This window comes from Corella eumyota, chromosome 4, assembly GCF_963082875.1.
Source record: "Corella eumyota chromosome 4, kaCorEumy4.1, whole genome shotgun sequence".
Lineage (NCBI taxonomy): Eukaryota > Metazoa > Chordata > Ascidiacea > Phlebobranchia > Corellidae > Corella > Corella eumyota.
The window spans coordinates 3,012,951-3,035,744 of NC_137493.1; the positions used below are offsets into that span (position 1 = coordinate 3,012,951).

The 22,794-nt window shown below is 33.5% G+C and overlaps 2 protein-coding genes across 3 annotated transcripts; both read left to right on the forward strand.

The window, feature by feature from the left end:
• The first annotated feature begins 440 nt into the window (after positions 1 to 440).
• Positions 441 to 21,772, forward strand: LOC145751455 (ras-associating and dilute domain-containing protein-like). Of its 2 annotated transcripts, XM_082567607.1 has the most exons (21): positions 441 to 477; positions 915 to 1,032; positions 1,425 to 1,614; positions 5,684 to 5,849; positions 5,993 to 6,153; positions 6,227 to 6,826; positions 7,046 to 7,215; positions 7,385 to 7,464; positions 7,546 to 8,449; positions 8,615 to 8,652; positions 8,730 to 8,879; positions 8,972 to 9,095; positions 9,155 to 9,368; positions 9,459 to 9,631; positions 9,710 to 9,854; positions 10,068 to 10,664; positions 10,943 to 11,142; positions 19,640 to 19,820; positions 19,956 to 20,099; positions 20,184 to 21,149; positions 21,273 to 21,772. In XM_082567607.1, the coding sequence occupies exons 2-21, from the start codon at positions 931 to 933 to the stop codon at positions 21,473 to 21,475; spliced, it is 5,508 nt and encodes a 1,835-aa protein (XP_082423733.1). In that variant the 5' UTR covers positions 441 to 477; positions 915 to 930; the 3' UTR covers positions 21,476 to 21,772. The 2 variants fall into 2 exon arrangements, with proteins under 2 accessions (XP_082423733.1, XP_082423735.1); XM_082567609.1 differs by lacking the exons at positions 441 to 477; positions 915 to 1,032; positions 1,425 to 1,614; ... (2 more) ...; positions 20,184 to 21,149; positions 21,273 to 21,772 and adding exons at positions 4,595 to 4,757; positions 11,389 to 11,507; positions 11,576 to 11,839.
• On the forward strand, positions 14,329 to 17,069 carry LOC145751456 (uncharacterized). The gene is made up of 4 exons (XM_082567610.1): positions 14,329 to 14,448; positions 14,587 to 14,951; positions 15,541 to 15,637; positions 15,717 to 17,069. The coding sequence occupies exons 1-4, from the start codon at positions 14,340 to 14,342 to the stop codon at positions 16,784 to 16,786; spliced, it is 1,641 nt and encodes a 546-aa protein (XP_082423736.1). The 5' UTR covers positions 14,329 to 14,339; the 3' UTR covers positions 16,787 to 17,069.
• Positions 21,773 to 22,794: the final 1,022 nt, after the last annotated feature.

Sequence of the window (22,794 nt, forward strand, 5' to 3'; positions counted from 1 at the left end):
AGTTTCCAAGTAAAATTGCGATTTATATTTTTTAAGAACTTTGGCAGGCTTAATTTTAGACAAATTTTAAAAAGTTAGTATGACGTGAATTCTTTGCGATAGGGAGGCAAGAATGACGTCAAACATTTTTCTGCCGGAAATTACGTCATTGCGAACCTAAGTTGTGAATACTTTTTAATTGTGTAGAAATAGATGGATATAAAAATGTGGATTAAATAAAATTGTAATATCTAATAATTTAAAAATGAATCACAAACATAAAAACTCAATTTTGGAGTTAAAAAGCGGCGATGATGACGTCACTAGAAAATCAGATGACGTCACGAGCCTTTTTTCGACGGACGACGATGAACGAAAATCTGAAGATATCATATTGGATCCAGAGCACTTAGCTAACGCTACTGATCCTAATAGTGTATTGACCAACCCAGCTATTTTAAGTCATTTACAGTTGCTACACGACCGAGCAAGACGGAGGTAAATAATCATTAATTTTAAATTCGATAACTTCAGTTGCTTTTAAGTTGTGTTTTAGCGATGTTTGAGAACTTGTGTTCATTGATTGTTTTTTTTTTCAAATTAAATAAAGGCAACATGTATCGTGGTTAGACCACTTGATTTCACTACATGAGGTTCATGGTTCGAACCCTACTGCTCTCATGCTGTAGGTGAGGCGCTTTAAACAGTAAGTGAGAAGCTTTAAGCAGTAAGAACTTCTACTAAGCCAACACTTAATCAGCAGCTTGAAAATCAGACAATTATAATCAATAATATCCCAAACTGCCAAAGGCAACTTAAGACTGGGTCAGGGTAACTAATGTTACTCTATATTTAGGTTGTGAAAAAAACGCACTGAGTTTACGGTTTACACGGCATTTTCACTGGTTAAATATTTTTGTTTGAACTTTTTCAAGAAAACACCGGCGCTCAATGGACGATGACGTCAACGAAAGAAGAAAACAACTTAGAACAAAGGTTGATATATTTAACAGAAGAAGTCAAATAGGAGCGTTTAGAGTTAAACTTTTAGAGGTAAATTGTTAACATAGTACATAATAATTTTTTTTAATAATTGCTTATCCCCAACGTTGGAAAGTCGAATGCACGACCTAAACATAGAGTAACATCAGTTACCTTGACCCAGTCTTAAGTTGCCTTTGGCAGTTTGGAATAATATAGATTATAATTGCCCGATATTTAAACTGTCGATTAGTTGTATAAAAGTCATACCGTTTATAGCGCTTTACTCAAGGGCGCTACAGCATAAATGCTCTGAAAATCAAACCTGGGACCTCATGTAGTAAAGCCAAGTGTACTGATCACTACACCACGCTGCCGGTCCCAATATTTTCACATATCAAAAAGTGCAATTATCATTACAATCATAAGTATATTTCTTCAATTGTTTATTATTTCTTATTTAGGACTCGGACGAATTGGTATATTCCGGACCGGTCAGGTTTTATTACGTTTCACCAACAACCAAACACGAAAGTTTCCGCTTGGTGACGCTAAACGACCGTGATTCTGTGAGAAAAGTGCTTCCAATTTTACGCCAAAAATTCTCGATAGCAGAGACTACAAAATGTACGATTCGGGAAATAATAAATGGGGGTAAGTCAAAAAAATTTTTGCTAAAAATGCAGTTTGATTAAGTCCATTTTAAAACGCGATTAATATTTTGAAATTTAAAATACTGATAAAAAGTAGAAAGTCTGATAGTGTGGTATACCGGTTACGGCGTCGGATTACGAGCCGTAAGGTTTCAGGTTCGAGCCGCACCAATGCCACACTATTTGGGTCTGAGCCCGGCGTTTACGAATAGCACAAATACGCCCAAATATCACACCCTTACCCGATAAAAATATCAAAAATCTCTCCTCATAGGGGATAAAAAAAATATTTCTAAGTAGAATAATTGATTAGTATTGTGAAAAGGAAATTGCGATTTACCATTTCTCCTTTAGTAATATGTTGTATTAAATGGGCGATTTATGCTTTCTTGCTAATTTGGAACACATTTTGGTACCAGCTTGTCCGCTAGCAAATCGTGTTTAATTGTTTCCAAGTTTAGCAAACTGGCAATCTAATTTCTAGTTTGGCTCGGTCGATTTGAATTCTTACAAAATGTAATTGCTATGCCACAACGATCCAACAACTAGTAATCAAAATGCCTTAAAAAAATTTAAATAAATAGCTAACATGTTTTTGCGCTATTTTGGGTTTAAGTAAATAATTTGTCTTAACAGGACTTGTGGTTGTTAAATCTAACGATCTTGTTTTTGGTTTGGTTGATTATTTTAATTATGACGTAAAAGTCAATGTGTTCAACGAAGTGAATCTTTTATTTCCTGAGTGACGTCATTCTTAATTTGGAAATATTTGGTTGTAACAGTTTAAGGTGTGCCATTGTACAAAATACTTTGGTTTATCAGAAAAAAATTGCGCCACAAACATTAATCTGAAAACCTGGTTCTTAAATTCATTAAAAAAGGTGTTTTAGGCATCACGTTAATACGATTTATGTTCGGATAACTAGAGCAAAAATAAAATAATATTATTAAATTATCATTATTTTTTTTTTTTTAAATATATTTAAAAATTTACTATTTCAATTCTTTTACCTTTTTAAAAAAGCTACCGGTTAATAGTAATTCTAAACAAACGCTTCTAACTACAAATAATCAACTAAAAAGCATTTGTCTTAGCAGCGAAGCCCACTTCACATAAATACTTACGTACTGGTCGTCAATAAAAACACTAATTACGTTAAACTCCTTCTAAGTACGCGTGTGTTTAGTGAAGCGTAATTACGTTAAATGAAATATATCTAGTTAACTTTTTCCCTATTTGGCAATCGTAGCCGGTTATAGAAAATAGTTTTACGTTTTTTTGTCTAGCTAAAGTTACTATGAGTGATTTAATTAAAATAATAAACTAAATTTATATTGTTAATATTGATTTAAACGTTAAGGGTACAGGACTAAAATGACTGTAGTACAATAAATGTAGCTATAGAACGCTGATAACAAAGCGATATTATTGTTATTTTAAGAGAATGTTACGGAAAATTCAATCACGGATATCTATTAATACAATTATAAGAACCATTTTTACCCATCCAAATATTGAAATAAAAAATTGTTTGGCTGTCCAGAAGTTTAAGTACAGATGTAAACCTAAAAAAAAACTTATACAGTCTAAAATTCATTGTTTTTAGCTAGTATTGTGATCTATTATTATTCTGTTAGAGATTGGTATAAGTTTTAAGACCAGTTAGATCGTACTAGCTTAGTCATTAGCACCCTTTCAACAACTAAAATGTCGCTCAGCGCGCGCACATATTTTAAACAGATCGAGATTTAGTTCACATAATAATAAACCAGCACATAATCCTTACAAAGCTCTCATTATCGAATTACACGGAAAGGGCATACCTTTATACCCATACGTTTCACCACGTATTTAGTTTTGCTTTACGCCGTGGTTAAATCTATAGAAATTATGATTTATTTACGAGGGTTTTTAAACGTGGCATCATGTTTAAAATTTGAACTTCAGAAAGGGGAAATTTTGCATAATATGTCGTAATTTTGATAAGCTATTGATTAGTTTAAATCGCATTTAAAATTTTACCTCGAGGCTATGGACCTTTGTTGGTGTTTCAGATCACTTTAATATTTGTTTAAAACATGTGCAAGTATATTGGTTATAATTTTAGTATAGGTCTTTATTATAGAATAATCAGGAAAAAATATATCATAACATAACTTGAAGAAGAAGTATTTAAACTTGAACAAGAATAGGATGTAAGAAGTATTTAAACTTGAACAACAAATAGGATGTAGGTATAGTTGAATACGTTGTTATTTCCTGTAGAGGGCAGTTTTGTATGGTAGTCGAAAATTTGATTGTTTCTCATTATTGCTCAAAAATTTTTCTAGCCTACAATTTTCAAAATTTCCGCCCTCAAAGCTGGCATTTCCTATCAGAATGTATTGTTTGTAACAGAATAGTTTGTTCTGTAGTTTTTAACTGTTTTTTGGAACGTACAAATTTCATAAGAGAAATTTCTTTTGTTTATTGGTTTAATTCAAATAAAACGAAAGTGTTTAACACATTTGTGCATTAAAACAAAAGTAATAGACAGGTTATACGATTTATGATTCAGTAATAAAAATAATAACCTTTGTGTGTAAAAAGGGACCAGCCAATCATTAAGAATAACGTAAACTCATGTACTAGTCTGATTTGTATAATGTTAGGGTTTTATTAAGATATTGAGTCAAAATATATGTTAAAAGCTTTTGTACAGTTAGCCAGTAACCATCAATTATTTTTTTAATTTTATGTGTTAGCGGTCTGCAAATTACATAATTGCCACCTTTTCAACTTAATGCAGATATAGTCAAACAAGAGTATTTAAAAGTATAATCCACCTTTTTTAAAAATACAGACATTTAAAATTAAGTAAAATATAATGTCATGTTATAAGGAAAAGGCTAATCAAGTTATTAAGTTTACATCTAGTTTACTTAGAAACTTCTAAAAGCTTTCCAATAAAATATTGTTTATGTTTTATGCAGTGTTATAAATTGATCCCAAATGTCAATTAAACATTTGATATAAACTGTAGTTAGGTTAACTTATTATGAATGAGAGCACTTATCGCTCGTTTGAATCGGTGGATAATGATATTTATTTTCGTCATGCTCCGTCGCCATGTCCGTCAAGCGAATACGGGTGGATCCCCCGAGGTGAGAAACACTAACGTAACATTCTTAACGTATATATTGGTTTATATAAATATTCATGTACTAAAAAACTAACGAATAGAGTTTTTTCTAAAGTGATACTGATGATTTGGCAATCCTGTTTACACATCCCTTATGTAAACCAATTTTGCTTAAAGTTTATGAAGCATTTTTCATGATACTTTAATTTTTTAAAGGTAAATTTATGGTATGTCAGGTAATTACCACGACCTTAAAATCAATATATCATACATTACCAAAAAATTACAATTACACCTTCTCTCAGGCGCTGTAATTTTTTCACACAAGTAACCAAGTGTTGCATGTTATTTAACGTTTATATTAAACCCACAAATCAAGATTTATCGAGCAAACGTATCATTAGACGGATTAGTCGAGCTTACTAATTAATAGTTACGCTACATTGAACGTATCAAGTACCATACCTGGCTTGGGCACACCTGATATTCTAAACTTATAAATTTATTTGTTCTATTTGATTTTTTGTCGTTGTAAGATACAGCCGTTCTTTTGATATGTTAGTTTTATGGTTTAGGTAAGTTGCTGAAACATTAAAGATTGTGCTGTAAATATAAAAGTTATGGTAAAATAGTCGCATTTAAAATTGACATTGTAAGAGTGTACAGGTTTAAAATGTTAAATTAGAGTGTACTACTTAAAGTTTTAAGAATTGTTTAGCTTTATATATAAGTACAAATTACGAATTTTGTGAAAAAGTTTATCACAATTAAGGAAATAGTAAATTTATGTTGTTAAAAGCATTATCTTGTTAAATTCTTTGTGTTTATATGTACAGGGTTCTGCGTGGAACGAAGTTTTTTAAGACTGGCTCTAGTGTTTTTAGCAAATGCTAAACCAATATTTTTAAGGGCCGTGTTAACGAATCGTTTAAAATTTATTTTTTTAAGACGAAATTTTATTGGACCCCGACGATCGACCATTAGAGATAGCAGTCAACGCCAAATCACCTTTGACCTTTCACCTTATCACCGGAAGTGACCGAAATACTGAACTTCTACAGACTCTTAAGCACGAGGAATTTACGCCAAAGCAAAGAAAAAAGCTCATGGAAAAGTAATTTCAAAACAAATTTTAAAACTTTGTTCTTACAATATTTATTTAAAGCTAGACCTGTACTTTTTTAGCCCATCAAAGGTTTTCTTAATATTTAACAATTCATAATATTTGAAAATGGCAAACAAGAATTTTATTTAAAGGTTCAATCTCAGCAACGAAGAGAACAATAGCCCTGTGACGTCATCGCCAAGCACGCCGCGGAGGCAAACTAGTTTAAGCGATGGAAGCAACAATGAAAGTGTAATAATAAAAACAGACAAAAGAACTTCGACGCCAATTAGAGCAAATTCCAAATCAAATGGTAGGCAGATTTTTTATCAACAACACAATGACATTAATTTAACAACTATTAAGTTTGAATTTCCTTGTTTTAGGAGCCTTAAAGACAAATACAGAAACACAAAAGCCGCCCAATACAGGAATAAAGAAAACACCGTCGTTTCTAAAACTTCGACGGCCTTCTGAAACAAAATCAGTTAACCTCCTTGAGACATCTAGCGGTAAGGAAGAACCACATCGTCGTGGCCGCATGCGCAGTCTCAAGCATAAAAATAAAAACTCGTCACAACAACGGGAACCTAGGTCAGCGTCAGCGCGAAGACTGTTTTTTAGTTTAAGAAAATATCGGCCTCGATCTTCGTCACGTGACCGAGCCACAAAAAGCGCTTCGCAAATTCAAACCCCGTCGAACGCGGAGCCAACTACACCGAAGACCGAACTGTCATCTGATGCAAATTTACCTGGGATTTTAAAGATATTCGGTGACGCGGTGACACCAGGAGCCAACTATAAAAGTGTCATGGCAACAACTCAGTCAAGCGCACGCGAACTAATTAAAACTGCTCTGGAAAGATATGGTTTACCTCGACAGCAGGCAAAGTTTTATGCTTTATGTGAAGTGGTTGGGCAGTTTAAAAATAAGGAAGAAAAACCGAACTTGAAGGGATTAAAAATAAGAGCCAGAAAAAATAAAGGTAGGGTTCAATGTTATACCTAAACAAAACAAACCAACCTGAAGATAATAATCATGCAATTTGACCATGTTAATAATATCTAAAACTGGCAAAAACAACTCAGTATTAAGTAAAAGTACAAACGTTACCTTATACAAGCAAAAAAAATCTAAAAAGACATATCTTGTAGGACCTTATAATATTTATATTCATGATATAACATTTTTTATTTCTAAACAGATAAAAATGAAACTAAAACGAAAGAAAACTTAATGGGCGAAGAAGGCGGTGAATTTGTTGAAGATTATGTTCGACCTCTGAACGACCACGAAAAACCTCTCATTTTACAATCTTACTGGAAACCGATGGAGGGACATTGTAGAAGATTCGAAATTCGTCGAAGATCAAAGGTAAATTTGATACCAAAAAAATGCAGTTTTAGTGTTCAAATCTTTATCTAGAATAGCTGTCAGATTAACATTTTATTATTTTAAATAGAATTTTTTAGCTTGTAATTTTTACCACCTTGAAAAAGATTTTATAATACAAATTAAATCTAAATGTAATCATTTTTTTTAGGTTTTTACGAAGGTAGAAAAAGATCACTCTACCCGGGATATAAACTTACAAGCAAGAAGACTCGTAATGCAGAAATCCAGGTTATTTTTATGAACTGCTCAATAAATCATTTTTAAATTTTACCATACTGTTCATTATTAATGCTGTTTAATTGTCTTTAGAACAAATTTGTCCACGATTGATGTTGAAACAACCAATCAGCCACAAACTGAAAGCGAAGATTCTGATGACGACATAAAGAATGACATTACACCATTTAAAAATCGTCGTCCGGAACCAGAGGAAGTTGTAGAGCAAAAATCACCACCAATCTCTGATCCTAAGAACACAAGCTCGCCCGATGTTGAATTAAATGAAAAAGTAAAAGAAACTGAAACCTTGTCGAACCCCTACCTCATTACGTTACAAGGCAACAGTGGAGTCGGTGGTAGAGAGGGTGAACTTGTGTATTATTTAACTAAAGATGAAACACTGATAGGCAGCGAAGCCACTGACATCAAGTTGCAATCGTTTGACATTTTACCTCATCATTGCGTCATCAGACGAAGAGTCGAGATCCTTTTCTCCGAAACGGACGACTACCAACCAGTTCGACAATGGTCCGTCACCGTGTCACCTCTTAGCGCGGAAGCTGACGTCACAGTCAATGGTGTAAAAGTGACGTCAGAGCACGTGTTACAACAAGGAGAAATGTTGTCGATAGGAAGCCGTTATATGTTTATGTACAAAGATCCCTCATCCAACGTAAACCTATCCAGTGTTATAAACTTTTCAAAAAAATTCACTAGTGACGTCACAAGTTCTCCGAGTAATGACGTCACAGAGCCACTACCTCCAAAAAAGAAATCGGTGATCGAAACCGATCTTAACTACCTGTTCGAATTCGAAGACCAACTGTTGGAAGAAATATTAGGTGCAGTAAATAACGAAAGATGTGAAGAGTATGTGCTAGCTCCTGCAACTTTATTGTGCAAATCTATTATTCATTCGTGTCTCAACTTCAAACTTGAGCAGAAAAATGACTTTTTGTTGAAAATCGCAAGCAGTTTACAAACCCTGGTGCTTGTAAGTATTGTTAAGATTATCTTTTGATTTGGAACACGATGTAAATTTTTAAGATAAATATTTGGCCTTAGTTATTTTGTTTATAAATAAAACCATCTGTAACAGAATAAATTGTAAAGTTTTATTGTTTACAGAATGGTAAAATTATTTTTTTTTGTTTAACAGAATTCCACAAGAAATGTTTCTGTCCAAGAAATACAATCGTAAGTGTTAATAAAATGTGCTATGTTCATTGAAATGTAAAAAACTTAACATACAATAAACACGTTAATGTTTTTAGATCACCTGATCCAAACGAACCAATGCATAAAATCTTACCTTCACTAAGGCCTGTTGTATATTGGATGTCTAATTCGTTGGAGATTTTTGAATTTTTACAAAAAGACTTAGAACCGCTTTTGCAAGAAAGGTTAAAAATAGAAAGAGAAAAGTAAGAAAAATAATTTTAGTATAACATTTTTTTAGTTTTTTGATAGTCTAAAAATTTCATTTTATAAACATTTTTCTATGTTTTCCTAATAGATGCGAAGTGGAAGAACAATTGTTAAACGAGGCTGAGTCGTTTGTTGTAAACGAAGAAATTTTAGCGTTATTAGAAGAAGTTGTAATGTACGCGTTCCAGCAGATAGTTTACTACCTAACAAAGGTAAGTCAAATATTACTTGCGCAAAAATTACAAAACTAAAGTTGAAAATTTTACTTTAGACCTTGTATGGCTCGCTTCCCTCCATTCTGGATTCAAATCCATTTAATGAAGAATCAACTGGACATAACTCTGTGTCTCAAGTGACTAATGTGTATGAGTGTGCACGTGAGATGACCTTAACCTATGACGTCAACCATGATATAGTGGATCAGCTTTTCGCTTATTTATTTTTCTTCACAAATGTCTCGTTGTTTAACACGTTAATGGAAAACGGTAAGTTTATCGACAAGCCAACTTTTTAAAAATTTATTTCAAGTGCTATTAACTATCTTAAATAATGAAATATTATTTATTTTGCCATAGATTCAGTTGGGAAATATTTTAACTGGGAGATGGGGGTCAGAGTGCGGGGAAACTTAGAAGAAGTTGAATCTTGGGCAAATGAATGTGGATTCTCCGATCAATGTTCCAACTTTCTTGCTAAGATATCTGCCCTTGCTAACTTACTAGCAACACCTAGAACCCAAATCATGAAGGTAAAATAAATTTGAAAATTTAACTTAATAAATACCATTGTTAGTTTGGTACAGATTTTAACTTGAACTTGTTTTTAGGCGAATTGGGCTAGCCTGCGTGAAATGTTCCCTCAGCTTTGCCCTTCTCAGTTGAATCATGTGATCAGAGGGTATAAGACGAATCGACCTAAACCGCAAGCTTGGAACCCAACTGCTGACGAAGAGGAAGAAGCATTCGATAAAAGTAAATTGTATTTAAAAAAATACTTAATCAAAATAAAATACGTTTTAATTTCAGTAGCAACTTATATCATTATCACAAGTGTGGTACAATGTTTATAGATCTTGATTAAGTATTAACCACGCCTTCTTTAATCATTTACCATGTATTCTTTAAATTTACAATCCCTTTTTACAAAATCTTGTTTAATTTTAAAACACATGTTTTTTATTAAAGGTACTTTGATGGAGAGTTACGATAACCACCCTCCGTTGATGTTACCCGTCACTGGATCTCGCATCGACTTCCAAAATCCACCAAATAGCACGTGGTACGATGACGTAACTGCTCTTGTCATTAAAGCAGGCAATGTGAAAAATGACGTCACCAATCTCGGTGACGTAGGGATACGTGAGCAACCCGACGGGAGGGAAATACCCAACGTTGACACATCAGCGAACTGCACTGTACGTAAAAACACCCTCAACAACCAAAGTCCCAAAAAGAACAAACCCCGCGATGACGTCACTAGGGTGAAACAACTAAACGTGGCTTCATCTGGTGGCGAAGGCAGACTTGTTTCTTCATCATCGTGTTCGTCCGCGTCATCAGAACCTGAAGGCTACGTCATCAAAAAGCACTGCAGTCCGCACCAGCAAAGAAAAAACAGTGACGTCATCAATGATTTAAATCCTTCGCAGGCGATCAATAACATTGTGAACGCGCTGGAATCGAAATCAAAAGAAAGCGATCTAACAAAAGATTGCGATGACCTTATGTTACTTCCGGTTAGCGAAACAGCTTCTGTAGCTTCACAACTTTCATCAAGCAAAGGTAAATGGATACTGCACTTAAAAATATCAAGAAATAACACCTTACTGTAAATATACAAATTATTTTTTACCCATGACCACTGATACGTTTTTGTATTTAATTATAAGGTGTGTTATATTGTACGTGTTTGAGCTATCTGTAAACGCTGAGCTTAAGGGCGAATAGTGTGACATTGGTGCGGCTTAAACTCTCAACCTTTTGGCTCGTAGTCCGATACCATGACAACTGCTTAGCCACACTACCGTAAGAACACAAACCTGATTGTTTTTTGTTTGTAGTTAGTTCAAGACCGCCCTCTGCCCAATCCAGCACCACGTCGCTTGGTGGCGGGCAAGGGATGCCAAAGGAGGTTTTTATTGTCGACATCAAAAAAGGAAAGCATGGGCTTGGTGTTGGGTTCGTTGACGGGGTTGTAACGTCACTAGGGGTACCCGGGATTTATGTCAGGTCACTTGTGCCCGACGGACCGGGTGTTAAGGTTAGTAATTTTTTTAATGTAATTTTTGAACCTGTTTAACTATTTTCAAATAAACTAGTCGATAGCCTGTGGTCGGGATTTTAATTGTTGTAATATGGTCACAACTCTTAACTAATATTTACCTATAATAATTTACCCACGCACCATAAACCGCAGTTTTATATCCCTTGTAGGATATACATTGTACTATATATCGTCTACTTAGCTCTATATACATAGATGTTAACGTTGTTGTTGAACTTATAGCATGTTCACACTAAACACCATGACGTGATCAGATGCTGGCTTCAAGAAGGTAGATTACAACTCGGGGACCGTATACTAGCTGCCAATGGAGTCAGCCTTATACAGATGCAATATCACGAGTATGTACAAATATATAGAGATAATTATTAAAAGTTTATGAATTTTTAATTTAAATTTCTAATTTTAGGGCGATGCGAACTGTTCGTCAGGCTGGTGACAATATTCGCCTTCTAGTTGGACGATGTGGCTCTGATGTGGCCATGAAGATTACGTCATCAAGTTGCTGACGTCATATTTTTATTTTTATACTTAGTTTCATATTGCAGTATTCAACATATTTTATCACATGATCGTCGATTAAATAATTTAATTTTGTAAGTTCATCCGTTTCAGTATTGTCTGTGCCTTTTAAAGTACTGTTGTTATTATCAAAATCCTAATGATTTGTGTAAAAAACTTCTACCTTTTCCTTTTTTATTAATACATTTTGTTATAGGAAAATCAATCCTTTTTGCTTTACAAAATCGTATTAATTAGCTAATCTAATTGGATGTTACATTTGTAATGGAAGGATTACGTATCCACGTGTTAGTTATTAAGTCATGTTGTAATACTGAAAACATTATGATTGCCGAATTAGTTTTACAATATTAGCAGTTAAAGAGTAGAAAAGATTACAATATACATTGTTGTTGGATATACAACTTTTTAACAAATATATCTCGTAAAATTATCGTGGAAAAGCGAATAGTAAAGCGATACGTCATCAGCATTTGTCGTTTGCAAATTGACATTTAAATTTACGAGAAAAGTCGCATAAAAATGTATATGCATTGAGATAGGTGACGATGACAATGAAAAATGTCAATTGCCTTCGCATATAGCTCCAGGGTGCGCTTCATAGTGTTTTAGCCATGACCACAATTAGTTTACACTTTTTTTATTTAAAGACCAGCGTTTTTAAGTATACCAAAAAAAGCGAATTTATGAAAAAATGTGCAAGAAAAGGTTTTCCTAATACAATGGGCTAGAATTGGCGTTAGAAATTTTTTTTAAATTGAGCAAATACAAATTTAGGCTTTGCGAATAATAAAAGTAATGTTTACTAACAAACATAACTTAATTTACACACCAATTTTTGGTACCCAAGTTTCTAAATAACGGCTATGTTGTATTAAGAAGTTGTCTTAAATTGGCAAAAAACAGAAAAGTATTTGGTTAATTCAGGCAACTAGAGTATAACTTAAGCGTTTACATTTTTAGGTTAATAACAAAAATTTAAATGAAATAAAAATTTTATTTGTTTGTGATAAAATAGCAAAGACATAAAGTAGCCTAAACTGAATAAATTAATATTCTTAAATACCAACATGAAAAATACCCTTAACTGTTTGTTAAACATTAGGTTACTGTTGATATACTAGGCTTAAATAAACAAGCACAATATAGGTACAGCCTTTTTAGTTATTTACATACAGTTTAAAAATCGCAAGACTTTTTAGTTTTATTTTTTAAATCGTGATTAGTTTAAATAGAGTTTCGTTTTCTTAAACTAATTTACGAACAGATTAAAGTTTAATTAACATTGGGAAAAACTTAATACCCACAATAGACTAAAACAAACTTATAAAATTTTAACCCACAATCGCTTTACACTTTCAAAAATTGTAAGCACCTGGTATATAAGAAAATTCCAATTACTAAGAAACTATAGTTCATAACCAAAAATAAATAAAAAGGTCATATATTAAGCATCATATCTATTAGTGTATTAAAGTCGTGATATCAACACGTTTTTAATTATTTTTTTTCCATTTATTAGTTGCCCACGGCGCATTGTGCTATAACTGCTTAGTTTATGAGTAGGATGGTAATATATTGCGTTGTTAATTCGTTAATACCTAATAAGAATTATTTTCAAAAAGTAATCGGCATTTTTGCAGTTTTTTTGTTACGAAAAATTTAGTCAGTAAAATTCTAGAAACAAATTGAATTTTTTTAGGTTGTGTAAGTGGATAATTGTAGCGAATCACTCTGGTCGAAATCGTATGATATAATTAGAAAATTTCAACGTCAAATCAATTATTTTCAGTAGGCGGAAAGTGGAATTTATAATTAGAATAGTTTAGTGACTAATGAAAAAAAACGGTGATAGGGAATGAATTTTTAAAATGTGTGGGATGGTTTTAAAATACATAAAAGTTAATTTTAGAAACTTTACTGATGTGTATTAACATACAACCTAAACAAAGCGTCGGCGGCCCCCAGGAATTTACAAAATTCGTTAATTTTATAGAAAAAACTGGGTGGGTACAGCTAACTCGTTTTACATTCTTACGATAAAAAAAATTAGTTGTGCGAATTAGAAAAAATAATAAAAAGAAGAAAAAACAGCTTAAGTGATATTTAAACTGCAAATGCAAGCAATGTATGTTAGTTGTTATATTAAAACAAACAATTATAAAACAAGTTATTAACTTACAATAGTTGGCGATTTTTTATTTAAAACTAATATTTTAAAGAGAATTGTTTTTTTAGATGCATTAACGCTTATTTATATTAAGCCCGAATTGATGTTTTGTCAATTTTGTAACCAACTTGTACCAAAGTATTCAGAAAAATGTGGGCTTAATAGCGGCAAAAATGTCTGAAGTGTTTAACTCAATGCCCGGAGGCAAAGACAATTTGTAATTTAACGTAGTAATATGTAGGTAGCTCGCTGGATATTGACAATTTAAGCTGTCGTATTTAGAGAGACCGTGATTTTGATATATTGAATACAAATTAAATTGTTATTTTTTGTTACTTACGTTATTTACTTAGGAACAAATGTGTTTTTGGTTTAAAGAAAACTAGAAAAGTTTAGGAAAATATTGTCTTACAGAAGATTGTTTTAATATTAGGTTAACACAGTTTTTTTGTTTATTTTGTAGATAATATTTGTAGTAAATATGCTCGCATCATGGGTACCCACAGCGGTCATTTCTGCTTCAATGTTTGTCTGTGTTACTCTGTTTATGACGTCATGTCTGGCTTGCAAGAGATTTTTTAGGAAAAAAAGTAAGTTAAAATTATTTTTTTGCTAACAAAAATAGGCACTAATTTGGTTTACTGTAATTGATTTCGTTACTTTAGGTATAAAGGAGTATGTTTGATAATTTTTTTAAGTGTTTTTTTTTTTATTTATTTTTGTCTTAGAAAACCTTGACGAAGAAGAGGAAAAAGTGGATGGAGTGGTTTTAACGAAAATCACGGACGACAAAACGGAAACAAATGGTCTTACTAACATAGCATATGAGAACGAAAAAAGCGAGGAAAAGGAAGCAGAAGAGGACATACCGGAGCAAGAGGAGGACATCCCAAAATCCTCCGACATTGAGTCCGAGAGCAATGACATTACTCCGGATGAGTCGGAGAGCAGGTTGGAAGTTGCCTCGAAGGAGGACCCCCGAAAGTCAAGAAACTTAACTCCGTTGGATGTGTGTGAGCTTTCCGCGGAAAGTTGTCAAAAGGAGAAACTGGAAGAGGACTCCAGTTTAAAAGAAGATCAATGTGAAGCAGAGGTAATTTAATCTACTTTTCCATTAATTTCTGATACTAACGATTCAGTAAAACCAACTTGCAAATATTATACTGCATTTTACAGCGGTCTAATTTAAATTAGTTTTGTTTGATCTTCCAAAATAATCTTATCGCAGTTTATCTTAATTCTAATTCGAGCCAGTTTTGCAATATAATAAAGGATTGACCCTAAGTGAAATCCGACAAAGTTACAAGCCTGTAAAGTTTATTTATACAGTGGACTAATATCAAAGAACTGCTATTGATATTATCTCAGATAAGTCTCCGCGATGCAAAATATTTGGACATAATTGAAAATGCACAAAAAAGCTTTGTATCCACTTATTCTAGTGAGTTGCGAACGTTTACATGTAAAAAGATCGGTCGTGCGGCATGCTAGCGGTCTAAGATTACATTTTCGCCTTATCGCATAAAAATCAAAATCTTTTATTTCATTCACAAATCGCTGTCGGTTGAAATTAATGCGAATTTTGCGTTAAAATTCGACACCTAAATATGTAGTAAATGCGCATAGACACCTATTCCATTACAGTTTAAACTCAAAATGCTTTATTACATTTACTAATTTAGGACAATCAAGATGACCAAAAAGAGGACAAACAAGAAGAACAAATTGGCGGTGACAAAAATACGGACAAAACTGAACAAGGCGGGACAAATGAATTTGGTAAAGTAAAAAATTAAAGCACTTTTGACAAATTAATTAAAATAAAATTAATATTAACAAATTTATCTTACTTATGCAGACGAAGGTTCGGTAAAGACACCAGTAAATCAAAAGCGTTTTAAAGACTTTAGCACGTCAATAAGAAGTAATGATATCGACGATCTCTCCTTTGTTGTAAATGATATTTCCTTGCGACCTGCTTCTGCTAATGAGGAAAATTCAGCGCCTCCTATTAAGGCGGATTTTTCAAAATTTGACGACGTTTGTTTACAAGGAGGCTGGCGACAAGTTGTTAAAGTTACCGATCTACTTGAACTTGGTTTAATCGACACTACTACTGCAGATGAAATATCAGAAGTACTAAAAACCTCCGACGATACAAATAACGAGTTGGCATTACCAGATCAAGTTAAGCCTTACATATTTGGCAAAAGTCCTCTAGCTGGAATACTTTTATCTGAATCCGGGGAGAAAAGGTCAATTTTTCGCTCCGCTAAAGACGGAATTATTAGAAGGGGCACAGCTATTAGCTTGCTAGAAGCACAGGCCGCAACTGGAAATATCATTGACCCCATAACCGGTCGCAAAATGTCAGTCACAGAGGCATTCCAGCTTGGTTTACTTGACAAAGTTTATGAAACTGTTGTGTCAAGAGCCGAACGCGCTGTTGTCGGATACAAAACCAGAGTGACGGAAAATACTTTGTCGCTAGGTGAGGCTATGGAGAAAGGTTTGGTAATGGAGTCTCATGGTTACAGACTGTTAGAAGCTCAGCTTGCAACCGGGGGAATAATCGACCATAAAACTAACCTTCGACTTCCACTTAACCTGGCAATAGACAGAGGGTTACTTGGAAGCAAAATGGGTGACCAGCTGAAGACGGCTTGTGACGAAAGCGCCAATGCAGAAAAACCGGACGATTTAAAAACATTTTGTGACCCAAACACAGAAGAAAATGTAACATACAGTGAGCTTTTGCGGCGTAGTGTAGTCGACACCGACACAGGGATGCGACTATACCCCCTTGAGAAGATAGGAAGAAGAAGATACAGTTATGGGAGTTACTCCGGAAGATCAAGTTTGGCGTCTTCAAGAGCAAGCAGTAAGGAAAGTATTCCTGCTGCTGTCGCTGCTGCAACTAGCTCCTAACTTTTGTTTTAATTTTCGTATAACTATTACAACAAAAGGTACACAACATTGCCAAACTTGTTTTTATTATATCTGTAAGCTTGTAACAGGACTCCGGACGTGCCTTAATAATTATCCTGTTTCATACTTTTTATCTTACATTACAGCTTAGATGTACGTTTACTTGCAAAGTTTAATGTTGTTTTATATATTATTGATTATAGAGTTATATGATGCAAACAATTAATATTAGTTTTTAAAGCCTTTTTTACTATTATATTTGTGTTATTACTCATTTATTATTCTATCGCCAAATAAATATATGTAAGTAAAAATAATATATCAATGTCACTTTAAATATTATTAGGGCAATGAACAAACAAAAAATCGTAGGCAATTTTTTCTCTAAAATAAAGTCATGCTATTTCGCAATGAAAGGTTTGTTAATACACTTTAACGTGTTACTTCACACCATCACAAGCGTAACAAAATAAATTTTACACTTGACTTCGCAAATTTAATAAAACGCTAAAGTTTCACAAATTTAGAAAAAAAAAATTAATAAAATTGCTGGTAAACATTTAAAACATGCCAATACATGAGCACACTAGCATTTGTTTGCTATTCGTGAGAGTATTCAGGTTTAAAGGTTTTTGTTAGATTTTAATTTTTGCAAGCACAAAAAAAACAGATTAAAAGTCAAAAAGATTAATCGTATCAGGCAATGGCCTTACAACAGCTCAGGGCTTTAATAATTAAACTATACCAATCCTAAAGTGCGGAAATTATTAAAAATCATATGACGTTTGCAGATAAACGCAATCGACCTAGTTTTTTAATTGTTGCAGCAGTTTCCACAATAAAAGTTTACAACATACCGGCTTAAGTACACGACTATCCACGTTACATAAGGCTATAAAATTAGGTTAATGACACCACCCCGCTATAACAAATTATATTTTTTATATAAGAATACAGCAATATGTTACTAAGTGAACGTAATTAATGATGTGCACCGATCAACAGCAAATTATGATTCTATTCTGCACCTAACTGAACCTAGCAGCGCATGCGCTTTCAGGTGCTTACCGAACCATAACTTAAAAACAAAAACACAAGACCGAGTCATAAAACAGCTGATTTTGTGTTTACCAAAGTAAGGGCACAATTTCGTAATTTCGGCAGCGCATTGCAGTGTTTGTTAAGTAGGAGTAAATGATACGAATTATGTGGTTTGACGACGAGTGACTACCTAAAATCAAGTGAATTTCAAATAAAAATAGTTAGTTTGTAATAATAAATCACGCAAACGTACGAGATTAAAAAGGTGTTCTGTTTTATTAAGTAATTATTGACATTTTAAGATCAATATTTTGTTGCAATGCTTTTTTTTTTAAATCAAAATTACATAAACGCTCAAAAACGTAGAAGGTAAAAAGATAGTCACCTCGCTACAATATTTGAACAAAGAAACTCAAACGTCATGGGTTTTTAGTTTGTCATCGCGGCGAAATTTTAGTGCCGGTTTATTGAACAAATGTTGCAATTTTATAGTGTGAAATTGAAATACGGTTGCTAGGTTATTTCCCGGTGAAAAGTCAAGGTAATTTCGCAATAGATAGCGAAGGTTTTGCAAGCAGGTAAGGGCAAAAACAAGTCGTGTAGATATAGTTGTTGTTCGAATTTTGCGGCGACCAAAAACACCGAGACGAGTTCGGTTAAATTTTTGTTTGCTTCGATTACACACTCTAGCAAGAAGAACTCTGAAGTTTATTATCCGTGCAAACGCGAAGCTGTTCTGAAATAATGAAATTCAGACTGCACAAAGTGCAAACGTGGCTAAGGGAGAGGCATTTAAACAATCATTAATCTAAATAGATAGATCAATCAGATTGATATTAACAGAATAACTTTTTTAAATAGATTTAATTTTTTTGCAGGACATGGAAATAGGTATTAGATAACTAGAAGCTGATAAGAACAACAACAACAACAACGCCTAAACATGCCTAGGTAAGTTAACTTTCATAAATTTGTAAAAAGAATCTTACATAAATGGGCACTTTTATCAAATTTGAAATATTTTGCAGCGCGGATGATATAGAATCAAGTCCGATTATAAAAAGGCAGAGCTCTGTAAAGACAAACGGCAAAGATGCCCAGGACAGCAATGGAAAAAGACCGAAGTTGCGAGACCCACAACCTGTGGTTGTTAACAAAAAAACGTAAGATCAATCAATAAGTGTGCGTTTAATAACATATTTTTTGCGGGTGGTCTGTTATTGAACAAGTTTGTATTTTTTTAATAGATTAAATGTAAATTAAGTTATCTCCTTCGTGTTGTTTATTGTTTTTTAACGGACTTTGGTTCCGTTTGCTAGAAGTTCAAACACGGAACCTTAGTTAAACAGCAGGTTAAATATTCACAGCGCGACGCCCACAAATATTGTGCAATCAGCACTTTACAGCTCACATGTTCGCAATAACAACTAAAGAATTGGTTCCTATTGTAACAAAACAACAAAAGGCATACATAAAAATGCAGAATTTTCTTGTAAACAAGTTAACCTTAATTCTACAAATGTAATTTTATTAAAAATTTTGTTTATACATATCAAAGTAATGAACACATTAGTTTGAATATGTTATTTATTGTTGTTGTTAAGGTAAAAACCCAATTTCCCTTTTATTATATTACGCTTAAGTGTGTTTACATTTTAAACGTTCATTTCCTTCATTAACTATTAACACATTCTAGGTAACGTTATAGCAATAGCTGATTATATATACTTATGTAAAGAACCGGGACATTTTGCGTAACTTTCTTAAGAAGTACAATATTGTTAATTCCTTTATCTTTACAGTTATGTTGAGGCACCTGATGGTGGATGGGGCTGGGTGGTTGTTGGAGCTGTTTGGTTATGCAACGTTTTAGTCCTTGGAATGCTCAAATCGTTTGGAGTTTTATTTCCTGCATTTCGCAACTATTTTCAAGGCAGTGCGAGCGCCATCTCGTGGATCAATTCGATTTCGCTATCGATGCGTGCAACAGCAGGTAAGTCGTATTTAATGCTAGTCAGCAAACTTTTTAATTGAACAAACGACATACCGAACTCAAAAAGTTACCATGTGTCATTTTGTAAGTATTTGTTAAGCAAATATTTAATTTCAAGCGAAATTTTGTTTACAGCGCCGCTATCTGCTGCATTGAGCAACCGCTTTGGTGAACGAAGAGTTGTAGCTGTTGGTGGTTTTCTTACGTCACTCGGTTTAATTATTAGCGTGTTCGCGACTTCACCTTATTATCTTTATGGCACGATGGGGTGCATAGCAGGTAATTTTACGAGATAAAATTTGTTTATTGCGTAATGTCGCTGGCCCAAATTGTGATTCTAAATGAATATGTACAATTTTTTAGGTATTGGTTTTGCATTTGCGTCGTTGCCGGCGCTTACTATGATTGGCAGATATTTCAAAGTTCGTCGTTCGCTCGCAAACGGACTTTCGCGGTCGGGAGGTGGCGCCACGTTCTTTATTGCCCCACTTTTGCAATTTCTCGTGGATAAATACGACTGGCAAGGGTGTTTACTTATAATAGCCGGCCTGGAGTTGCATATAATTGCATGCGCATTACTGTTTCGACCTATCCACCTAAAAGAAGAATTGGAGTTTGATAAACAAAAAACTTTTCATCGACACAAAATGAATACATTGCCACAACAAAGCAATGGCGAAAACGGTGTCTATAAACCCACGGGAATAGTAGCCAAGCGGGCTATATCTGAACGACAAAGAGTTAAGCAACTACAACGAGAAGTTGAATTGAGGGTTAAAGAGTATGGCGTTACCGAATCACTTATCGTAGATCATTTTCCTACAATAGAACCTGTTTATCAACCGAAAAAGAAGAGGTTTCTGGATTTTTCGCTCTTAAAAAATCCGCTTTGGATTGTTATAACAAGCAATCTAGTCTTAACACAGTTTGGCTACTCTATAACACTAGTTCACATTGTTGCCCGAGCTAAATACCTTGACATAGGCGAATATGAATCAGCTATACTATTGTCAATTATTGGTCTCTGCGAAGTTGTCGCTATATTAGTAACTGGACCGATTGCTGACAAAGGCTACATTCGAAGGATCCACCTACACAAAATCTACATCACGATAATGGCAGTAGCAACCTTTTTTAGTCTGTTCGCGACAACTTTTCTTGCAATGTGTATATATTGTGTTGTTTTCGGCTGTGGGTCTGGCGGTTGGCAAGGCAATATTCTTCCAGTAACTGTTGATACGCTGGGGGTTCGTAAACTAAGAAGTGCTTACGGGTTTTGTCTCTTCTTTAGTGGTGCATGCGGTCAAATGATTGGACCTCCAGTCGCAGGTAAAGTTTTCGGTTATACAATAATGTCAGAATTTCCAAGTTTTTCTATCATTTTTGTGGTTTTAAATATTTTTTGTTCAGGTTACTAGTTATTGTGTAACATAACTGTTTTTATTAATACAGGGCTTTTATTCGACACATACGGATCCTATACCTCAAGTTTCATCTTGGTTACAGTTTGTTTGTGTGTCTCTTCCATCATCTTGTGGCTGGAAATTCCAGCCGCAAAATACGTCAAAAACAAAAATAAGGAAAAACTGGACAAAGAAAAGGGGGACGAAAAAGATTATGACATTTTATTGCAAGAAATGAACGGCATAATGTAGCTTTTGAATTTAAAGTTACCAAAAGCTTATAGAAGCGCAGTGCGAGAATGTACCATATTGGTATTCGATTATCCTTATGGCTTATATTCGCTCCAAGCGTTATTATGTGTTATATTTGCAATTCAGAGTATGTTATTGTTTTTTTTTGTTAAATGTTACAAACATATTCGATTTTGTTTTATAAATAAATGTACTACAATCAACAATATCCCCATTTAGTGTATGCTAAATAAATAACTTTTTAGAACTATAAAACCTACAGTTTTTTTAAACGATGCCTTTTCTTACAAAATATGTTCCCACCCTAGTATAACGTGTTACAATTCTTAAAAGTGACGTAATCTGCTGGTAACAGCAGCTGATGCATGCGCTACTTAACACAGGATTTTAAAAACTGTCATATCATTAAGAACATAATAGATAAACCTACTTTCTAGTGTACAGAATAAGTAATTAAAATCAGTTGTTATTACTTGAATAATGTACAGCGATTCATAGAGATATTATTTAAATTTACATTGTACGTTTAGGCATGCAGCCATTTTTAAAGACAATTGTTTAAAAGTGAAATTAGTATAGTACATAGAAACAACAATTTATCTTATTTCAAAACTAGACAGGCTAGGAAAAATTTTGCCAATAACTTTGGCAAAATCATTGTTTTTACATAAATATACTACACAGTCATTAGACACAACTTTAAGTTTTGCAGTATTTAGGCTACGCATATATTACCCAAAAGTTTAAAAATGTAATAAATAAGTAACTTACAGATTTTCGTTCTGCTTTTGATCTAAATAGTCGACTTCAGCATTCTCAAGACTTCGTTTTTGATTCTTTAACGTTACTTTTATAAAGTATATTTCTAATTCTTGTTTGATTGTTGCCAATAATCTGCCAATAATTTAGGCAAACTTATTGTTTTAAATAAACAAACTATACAGTTTTTAGACACAATTTTTAATAGGTTATATATAAAATTCAGAATATGTAGTCAATAAACTAAAGTTTAGTAATATAATAAAGTAACTTACACATTTTCGTTCCGCCTTTTGATCTAAAGGGTCGATTTCAGCATTCTCAGGACTTGTCGTTTTGAAACCTTTAATTTAACTTTCATAATAGTATATTACCAACTCTTGTTTAATTGCTACTAGCTCTACTAGTCTGTTTTAAAATAACGAACATCTGGTTTTGAAAAAATACAGGATAAAACACAAAAACGCCTGCCTAAGGTTTAAAATTCGCTACTAAAATGCTGATTTTTAACTTCGCGCGCTTTTTGTCTGCATTCCATCTCTAAGCATTGTTACGTCACT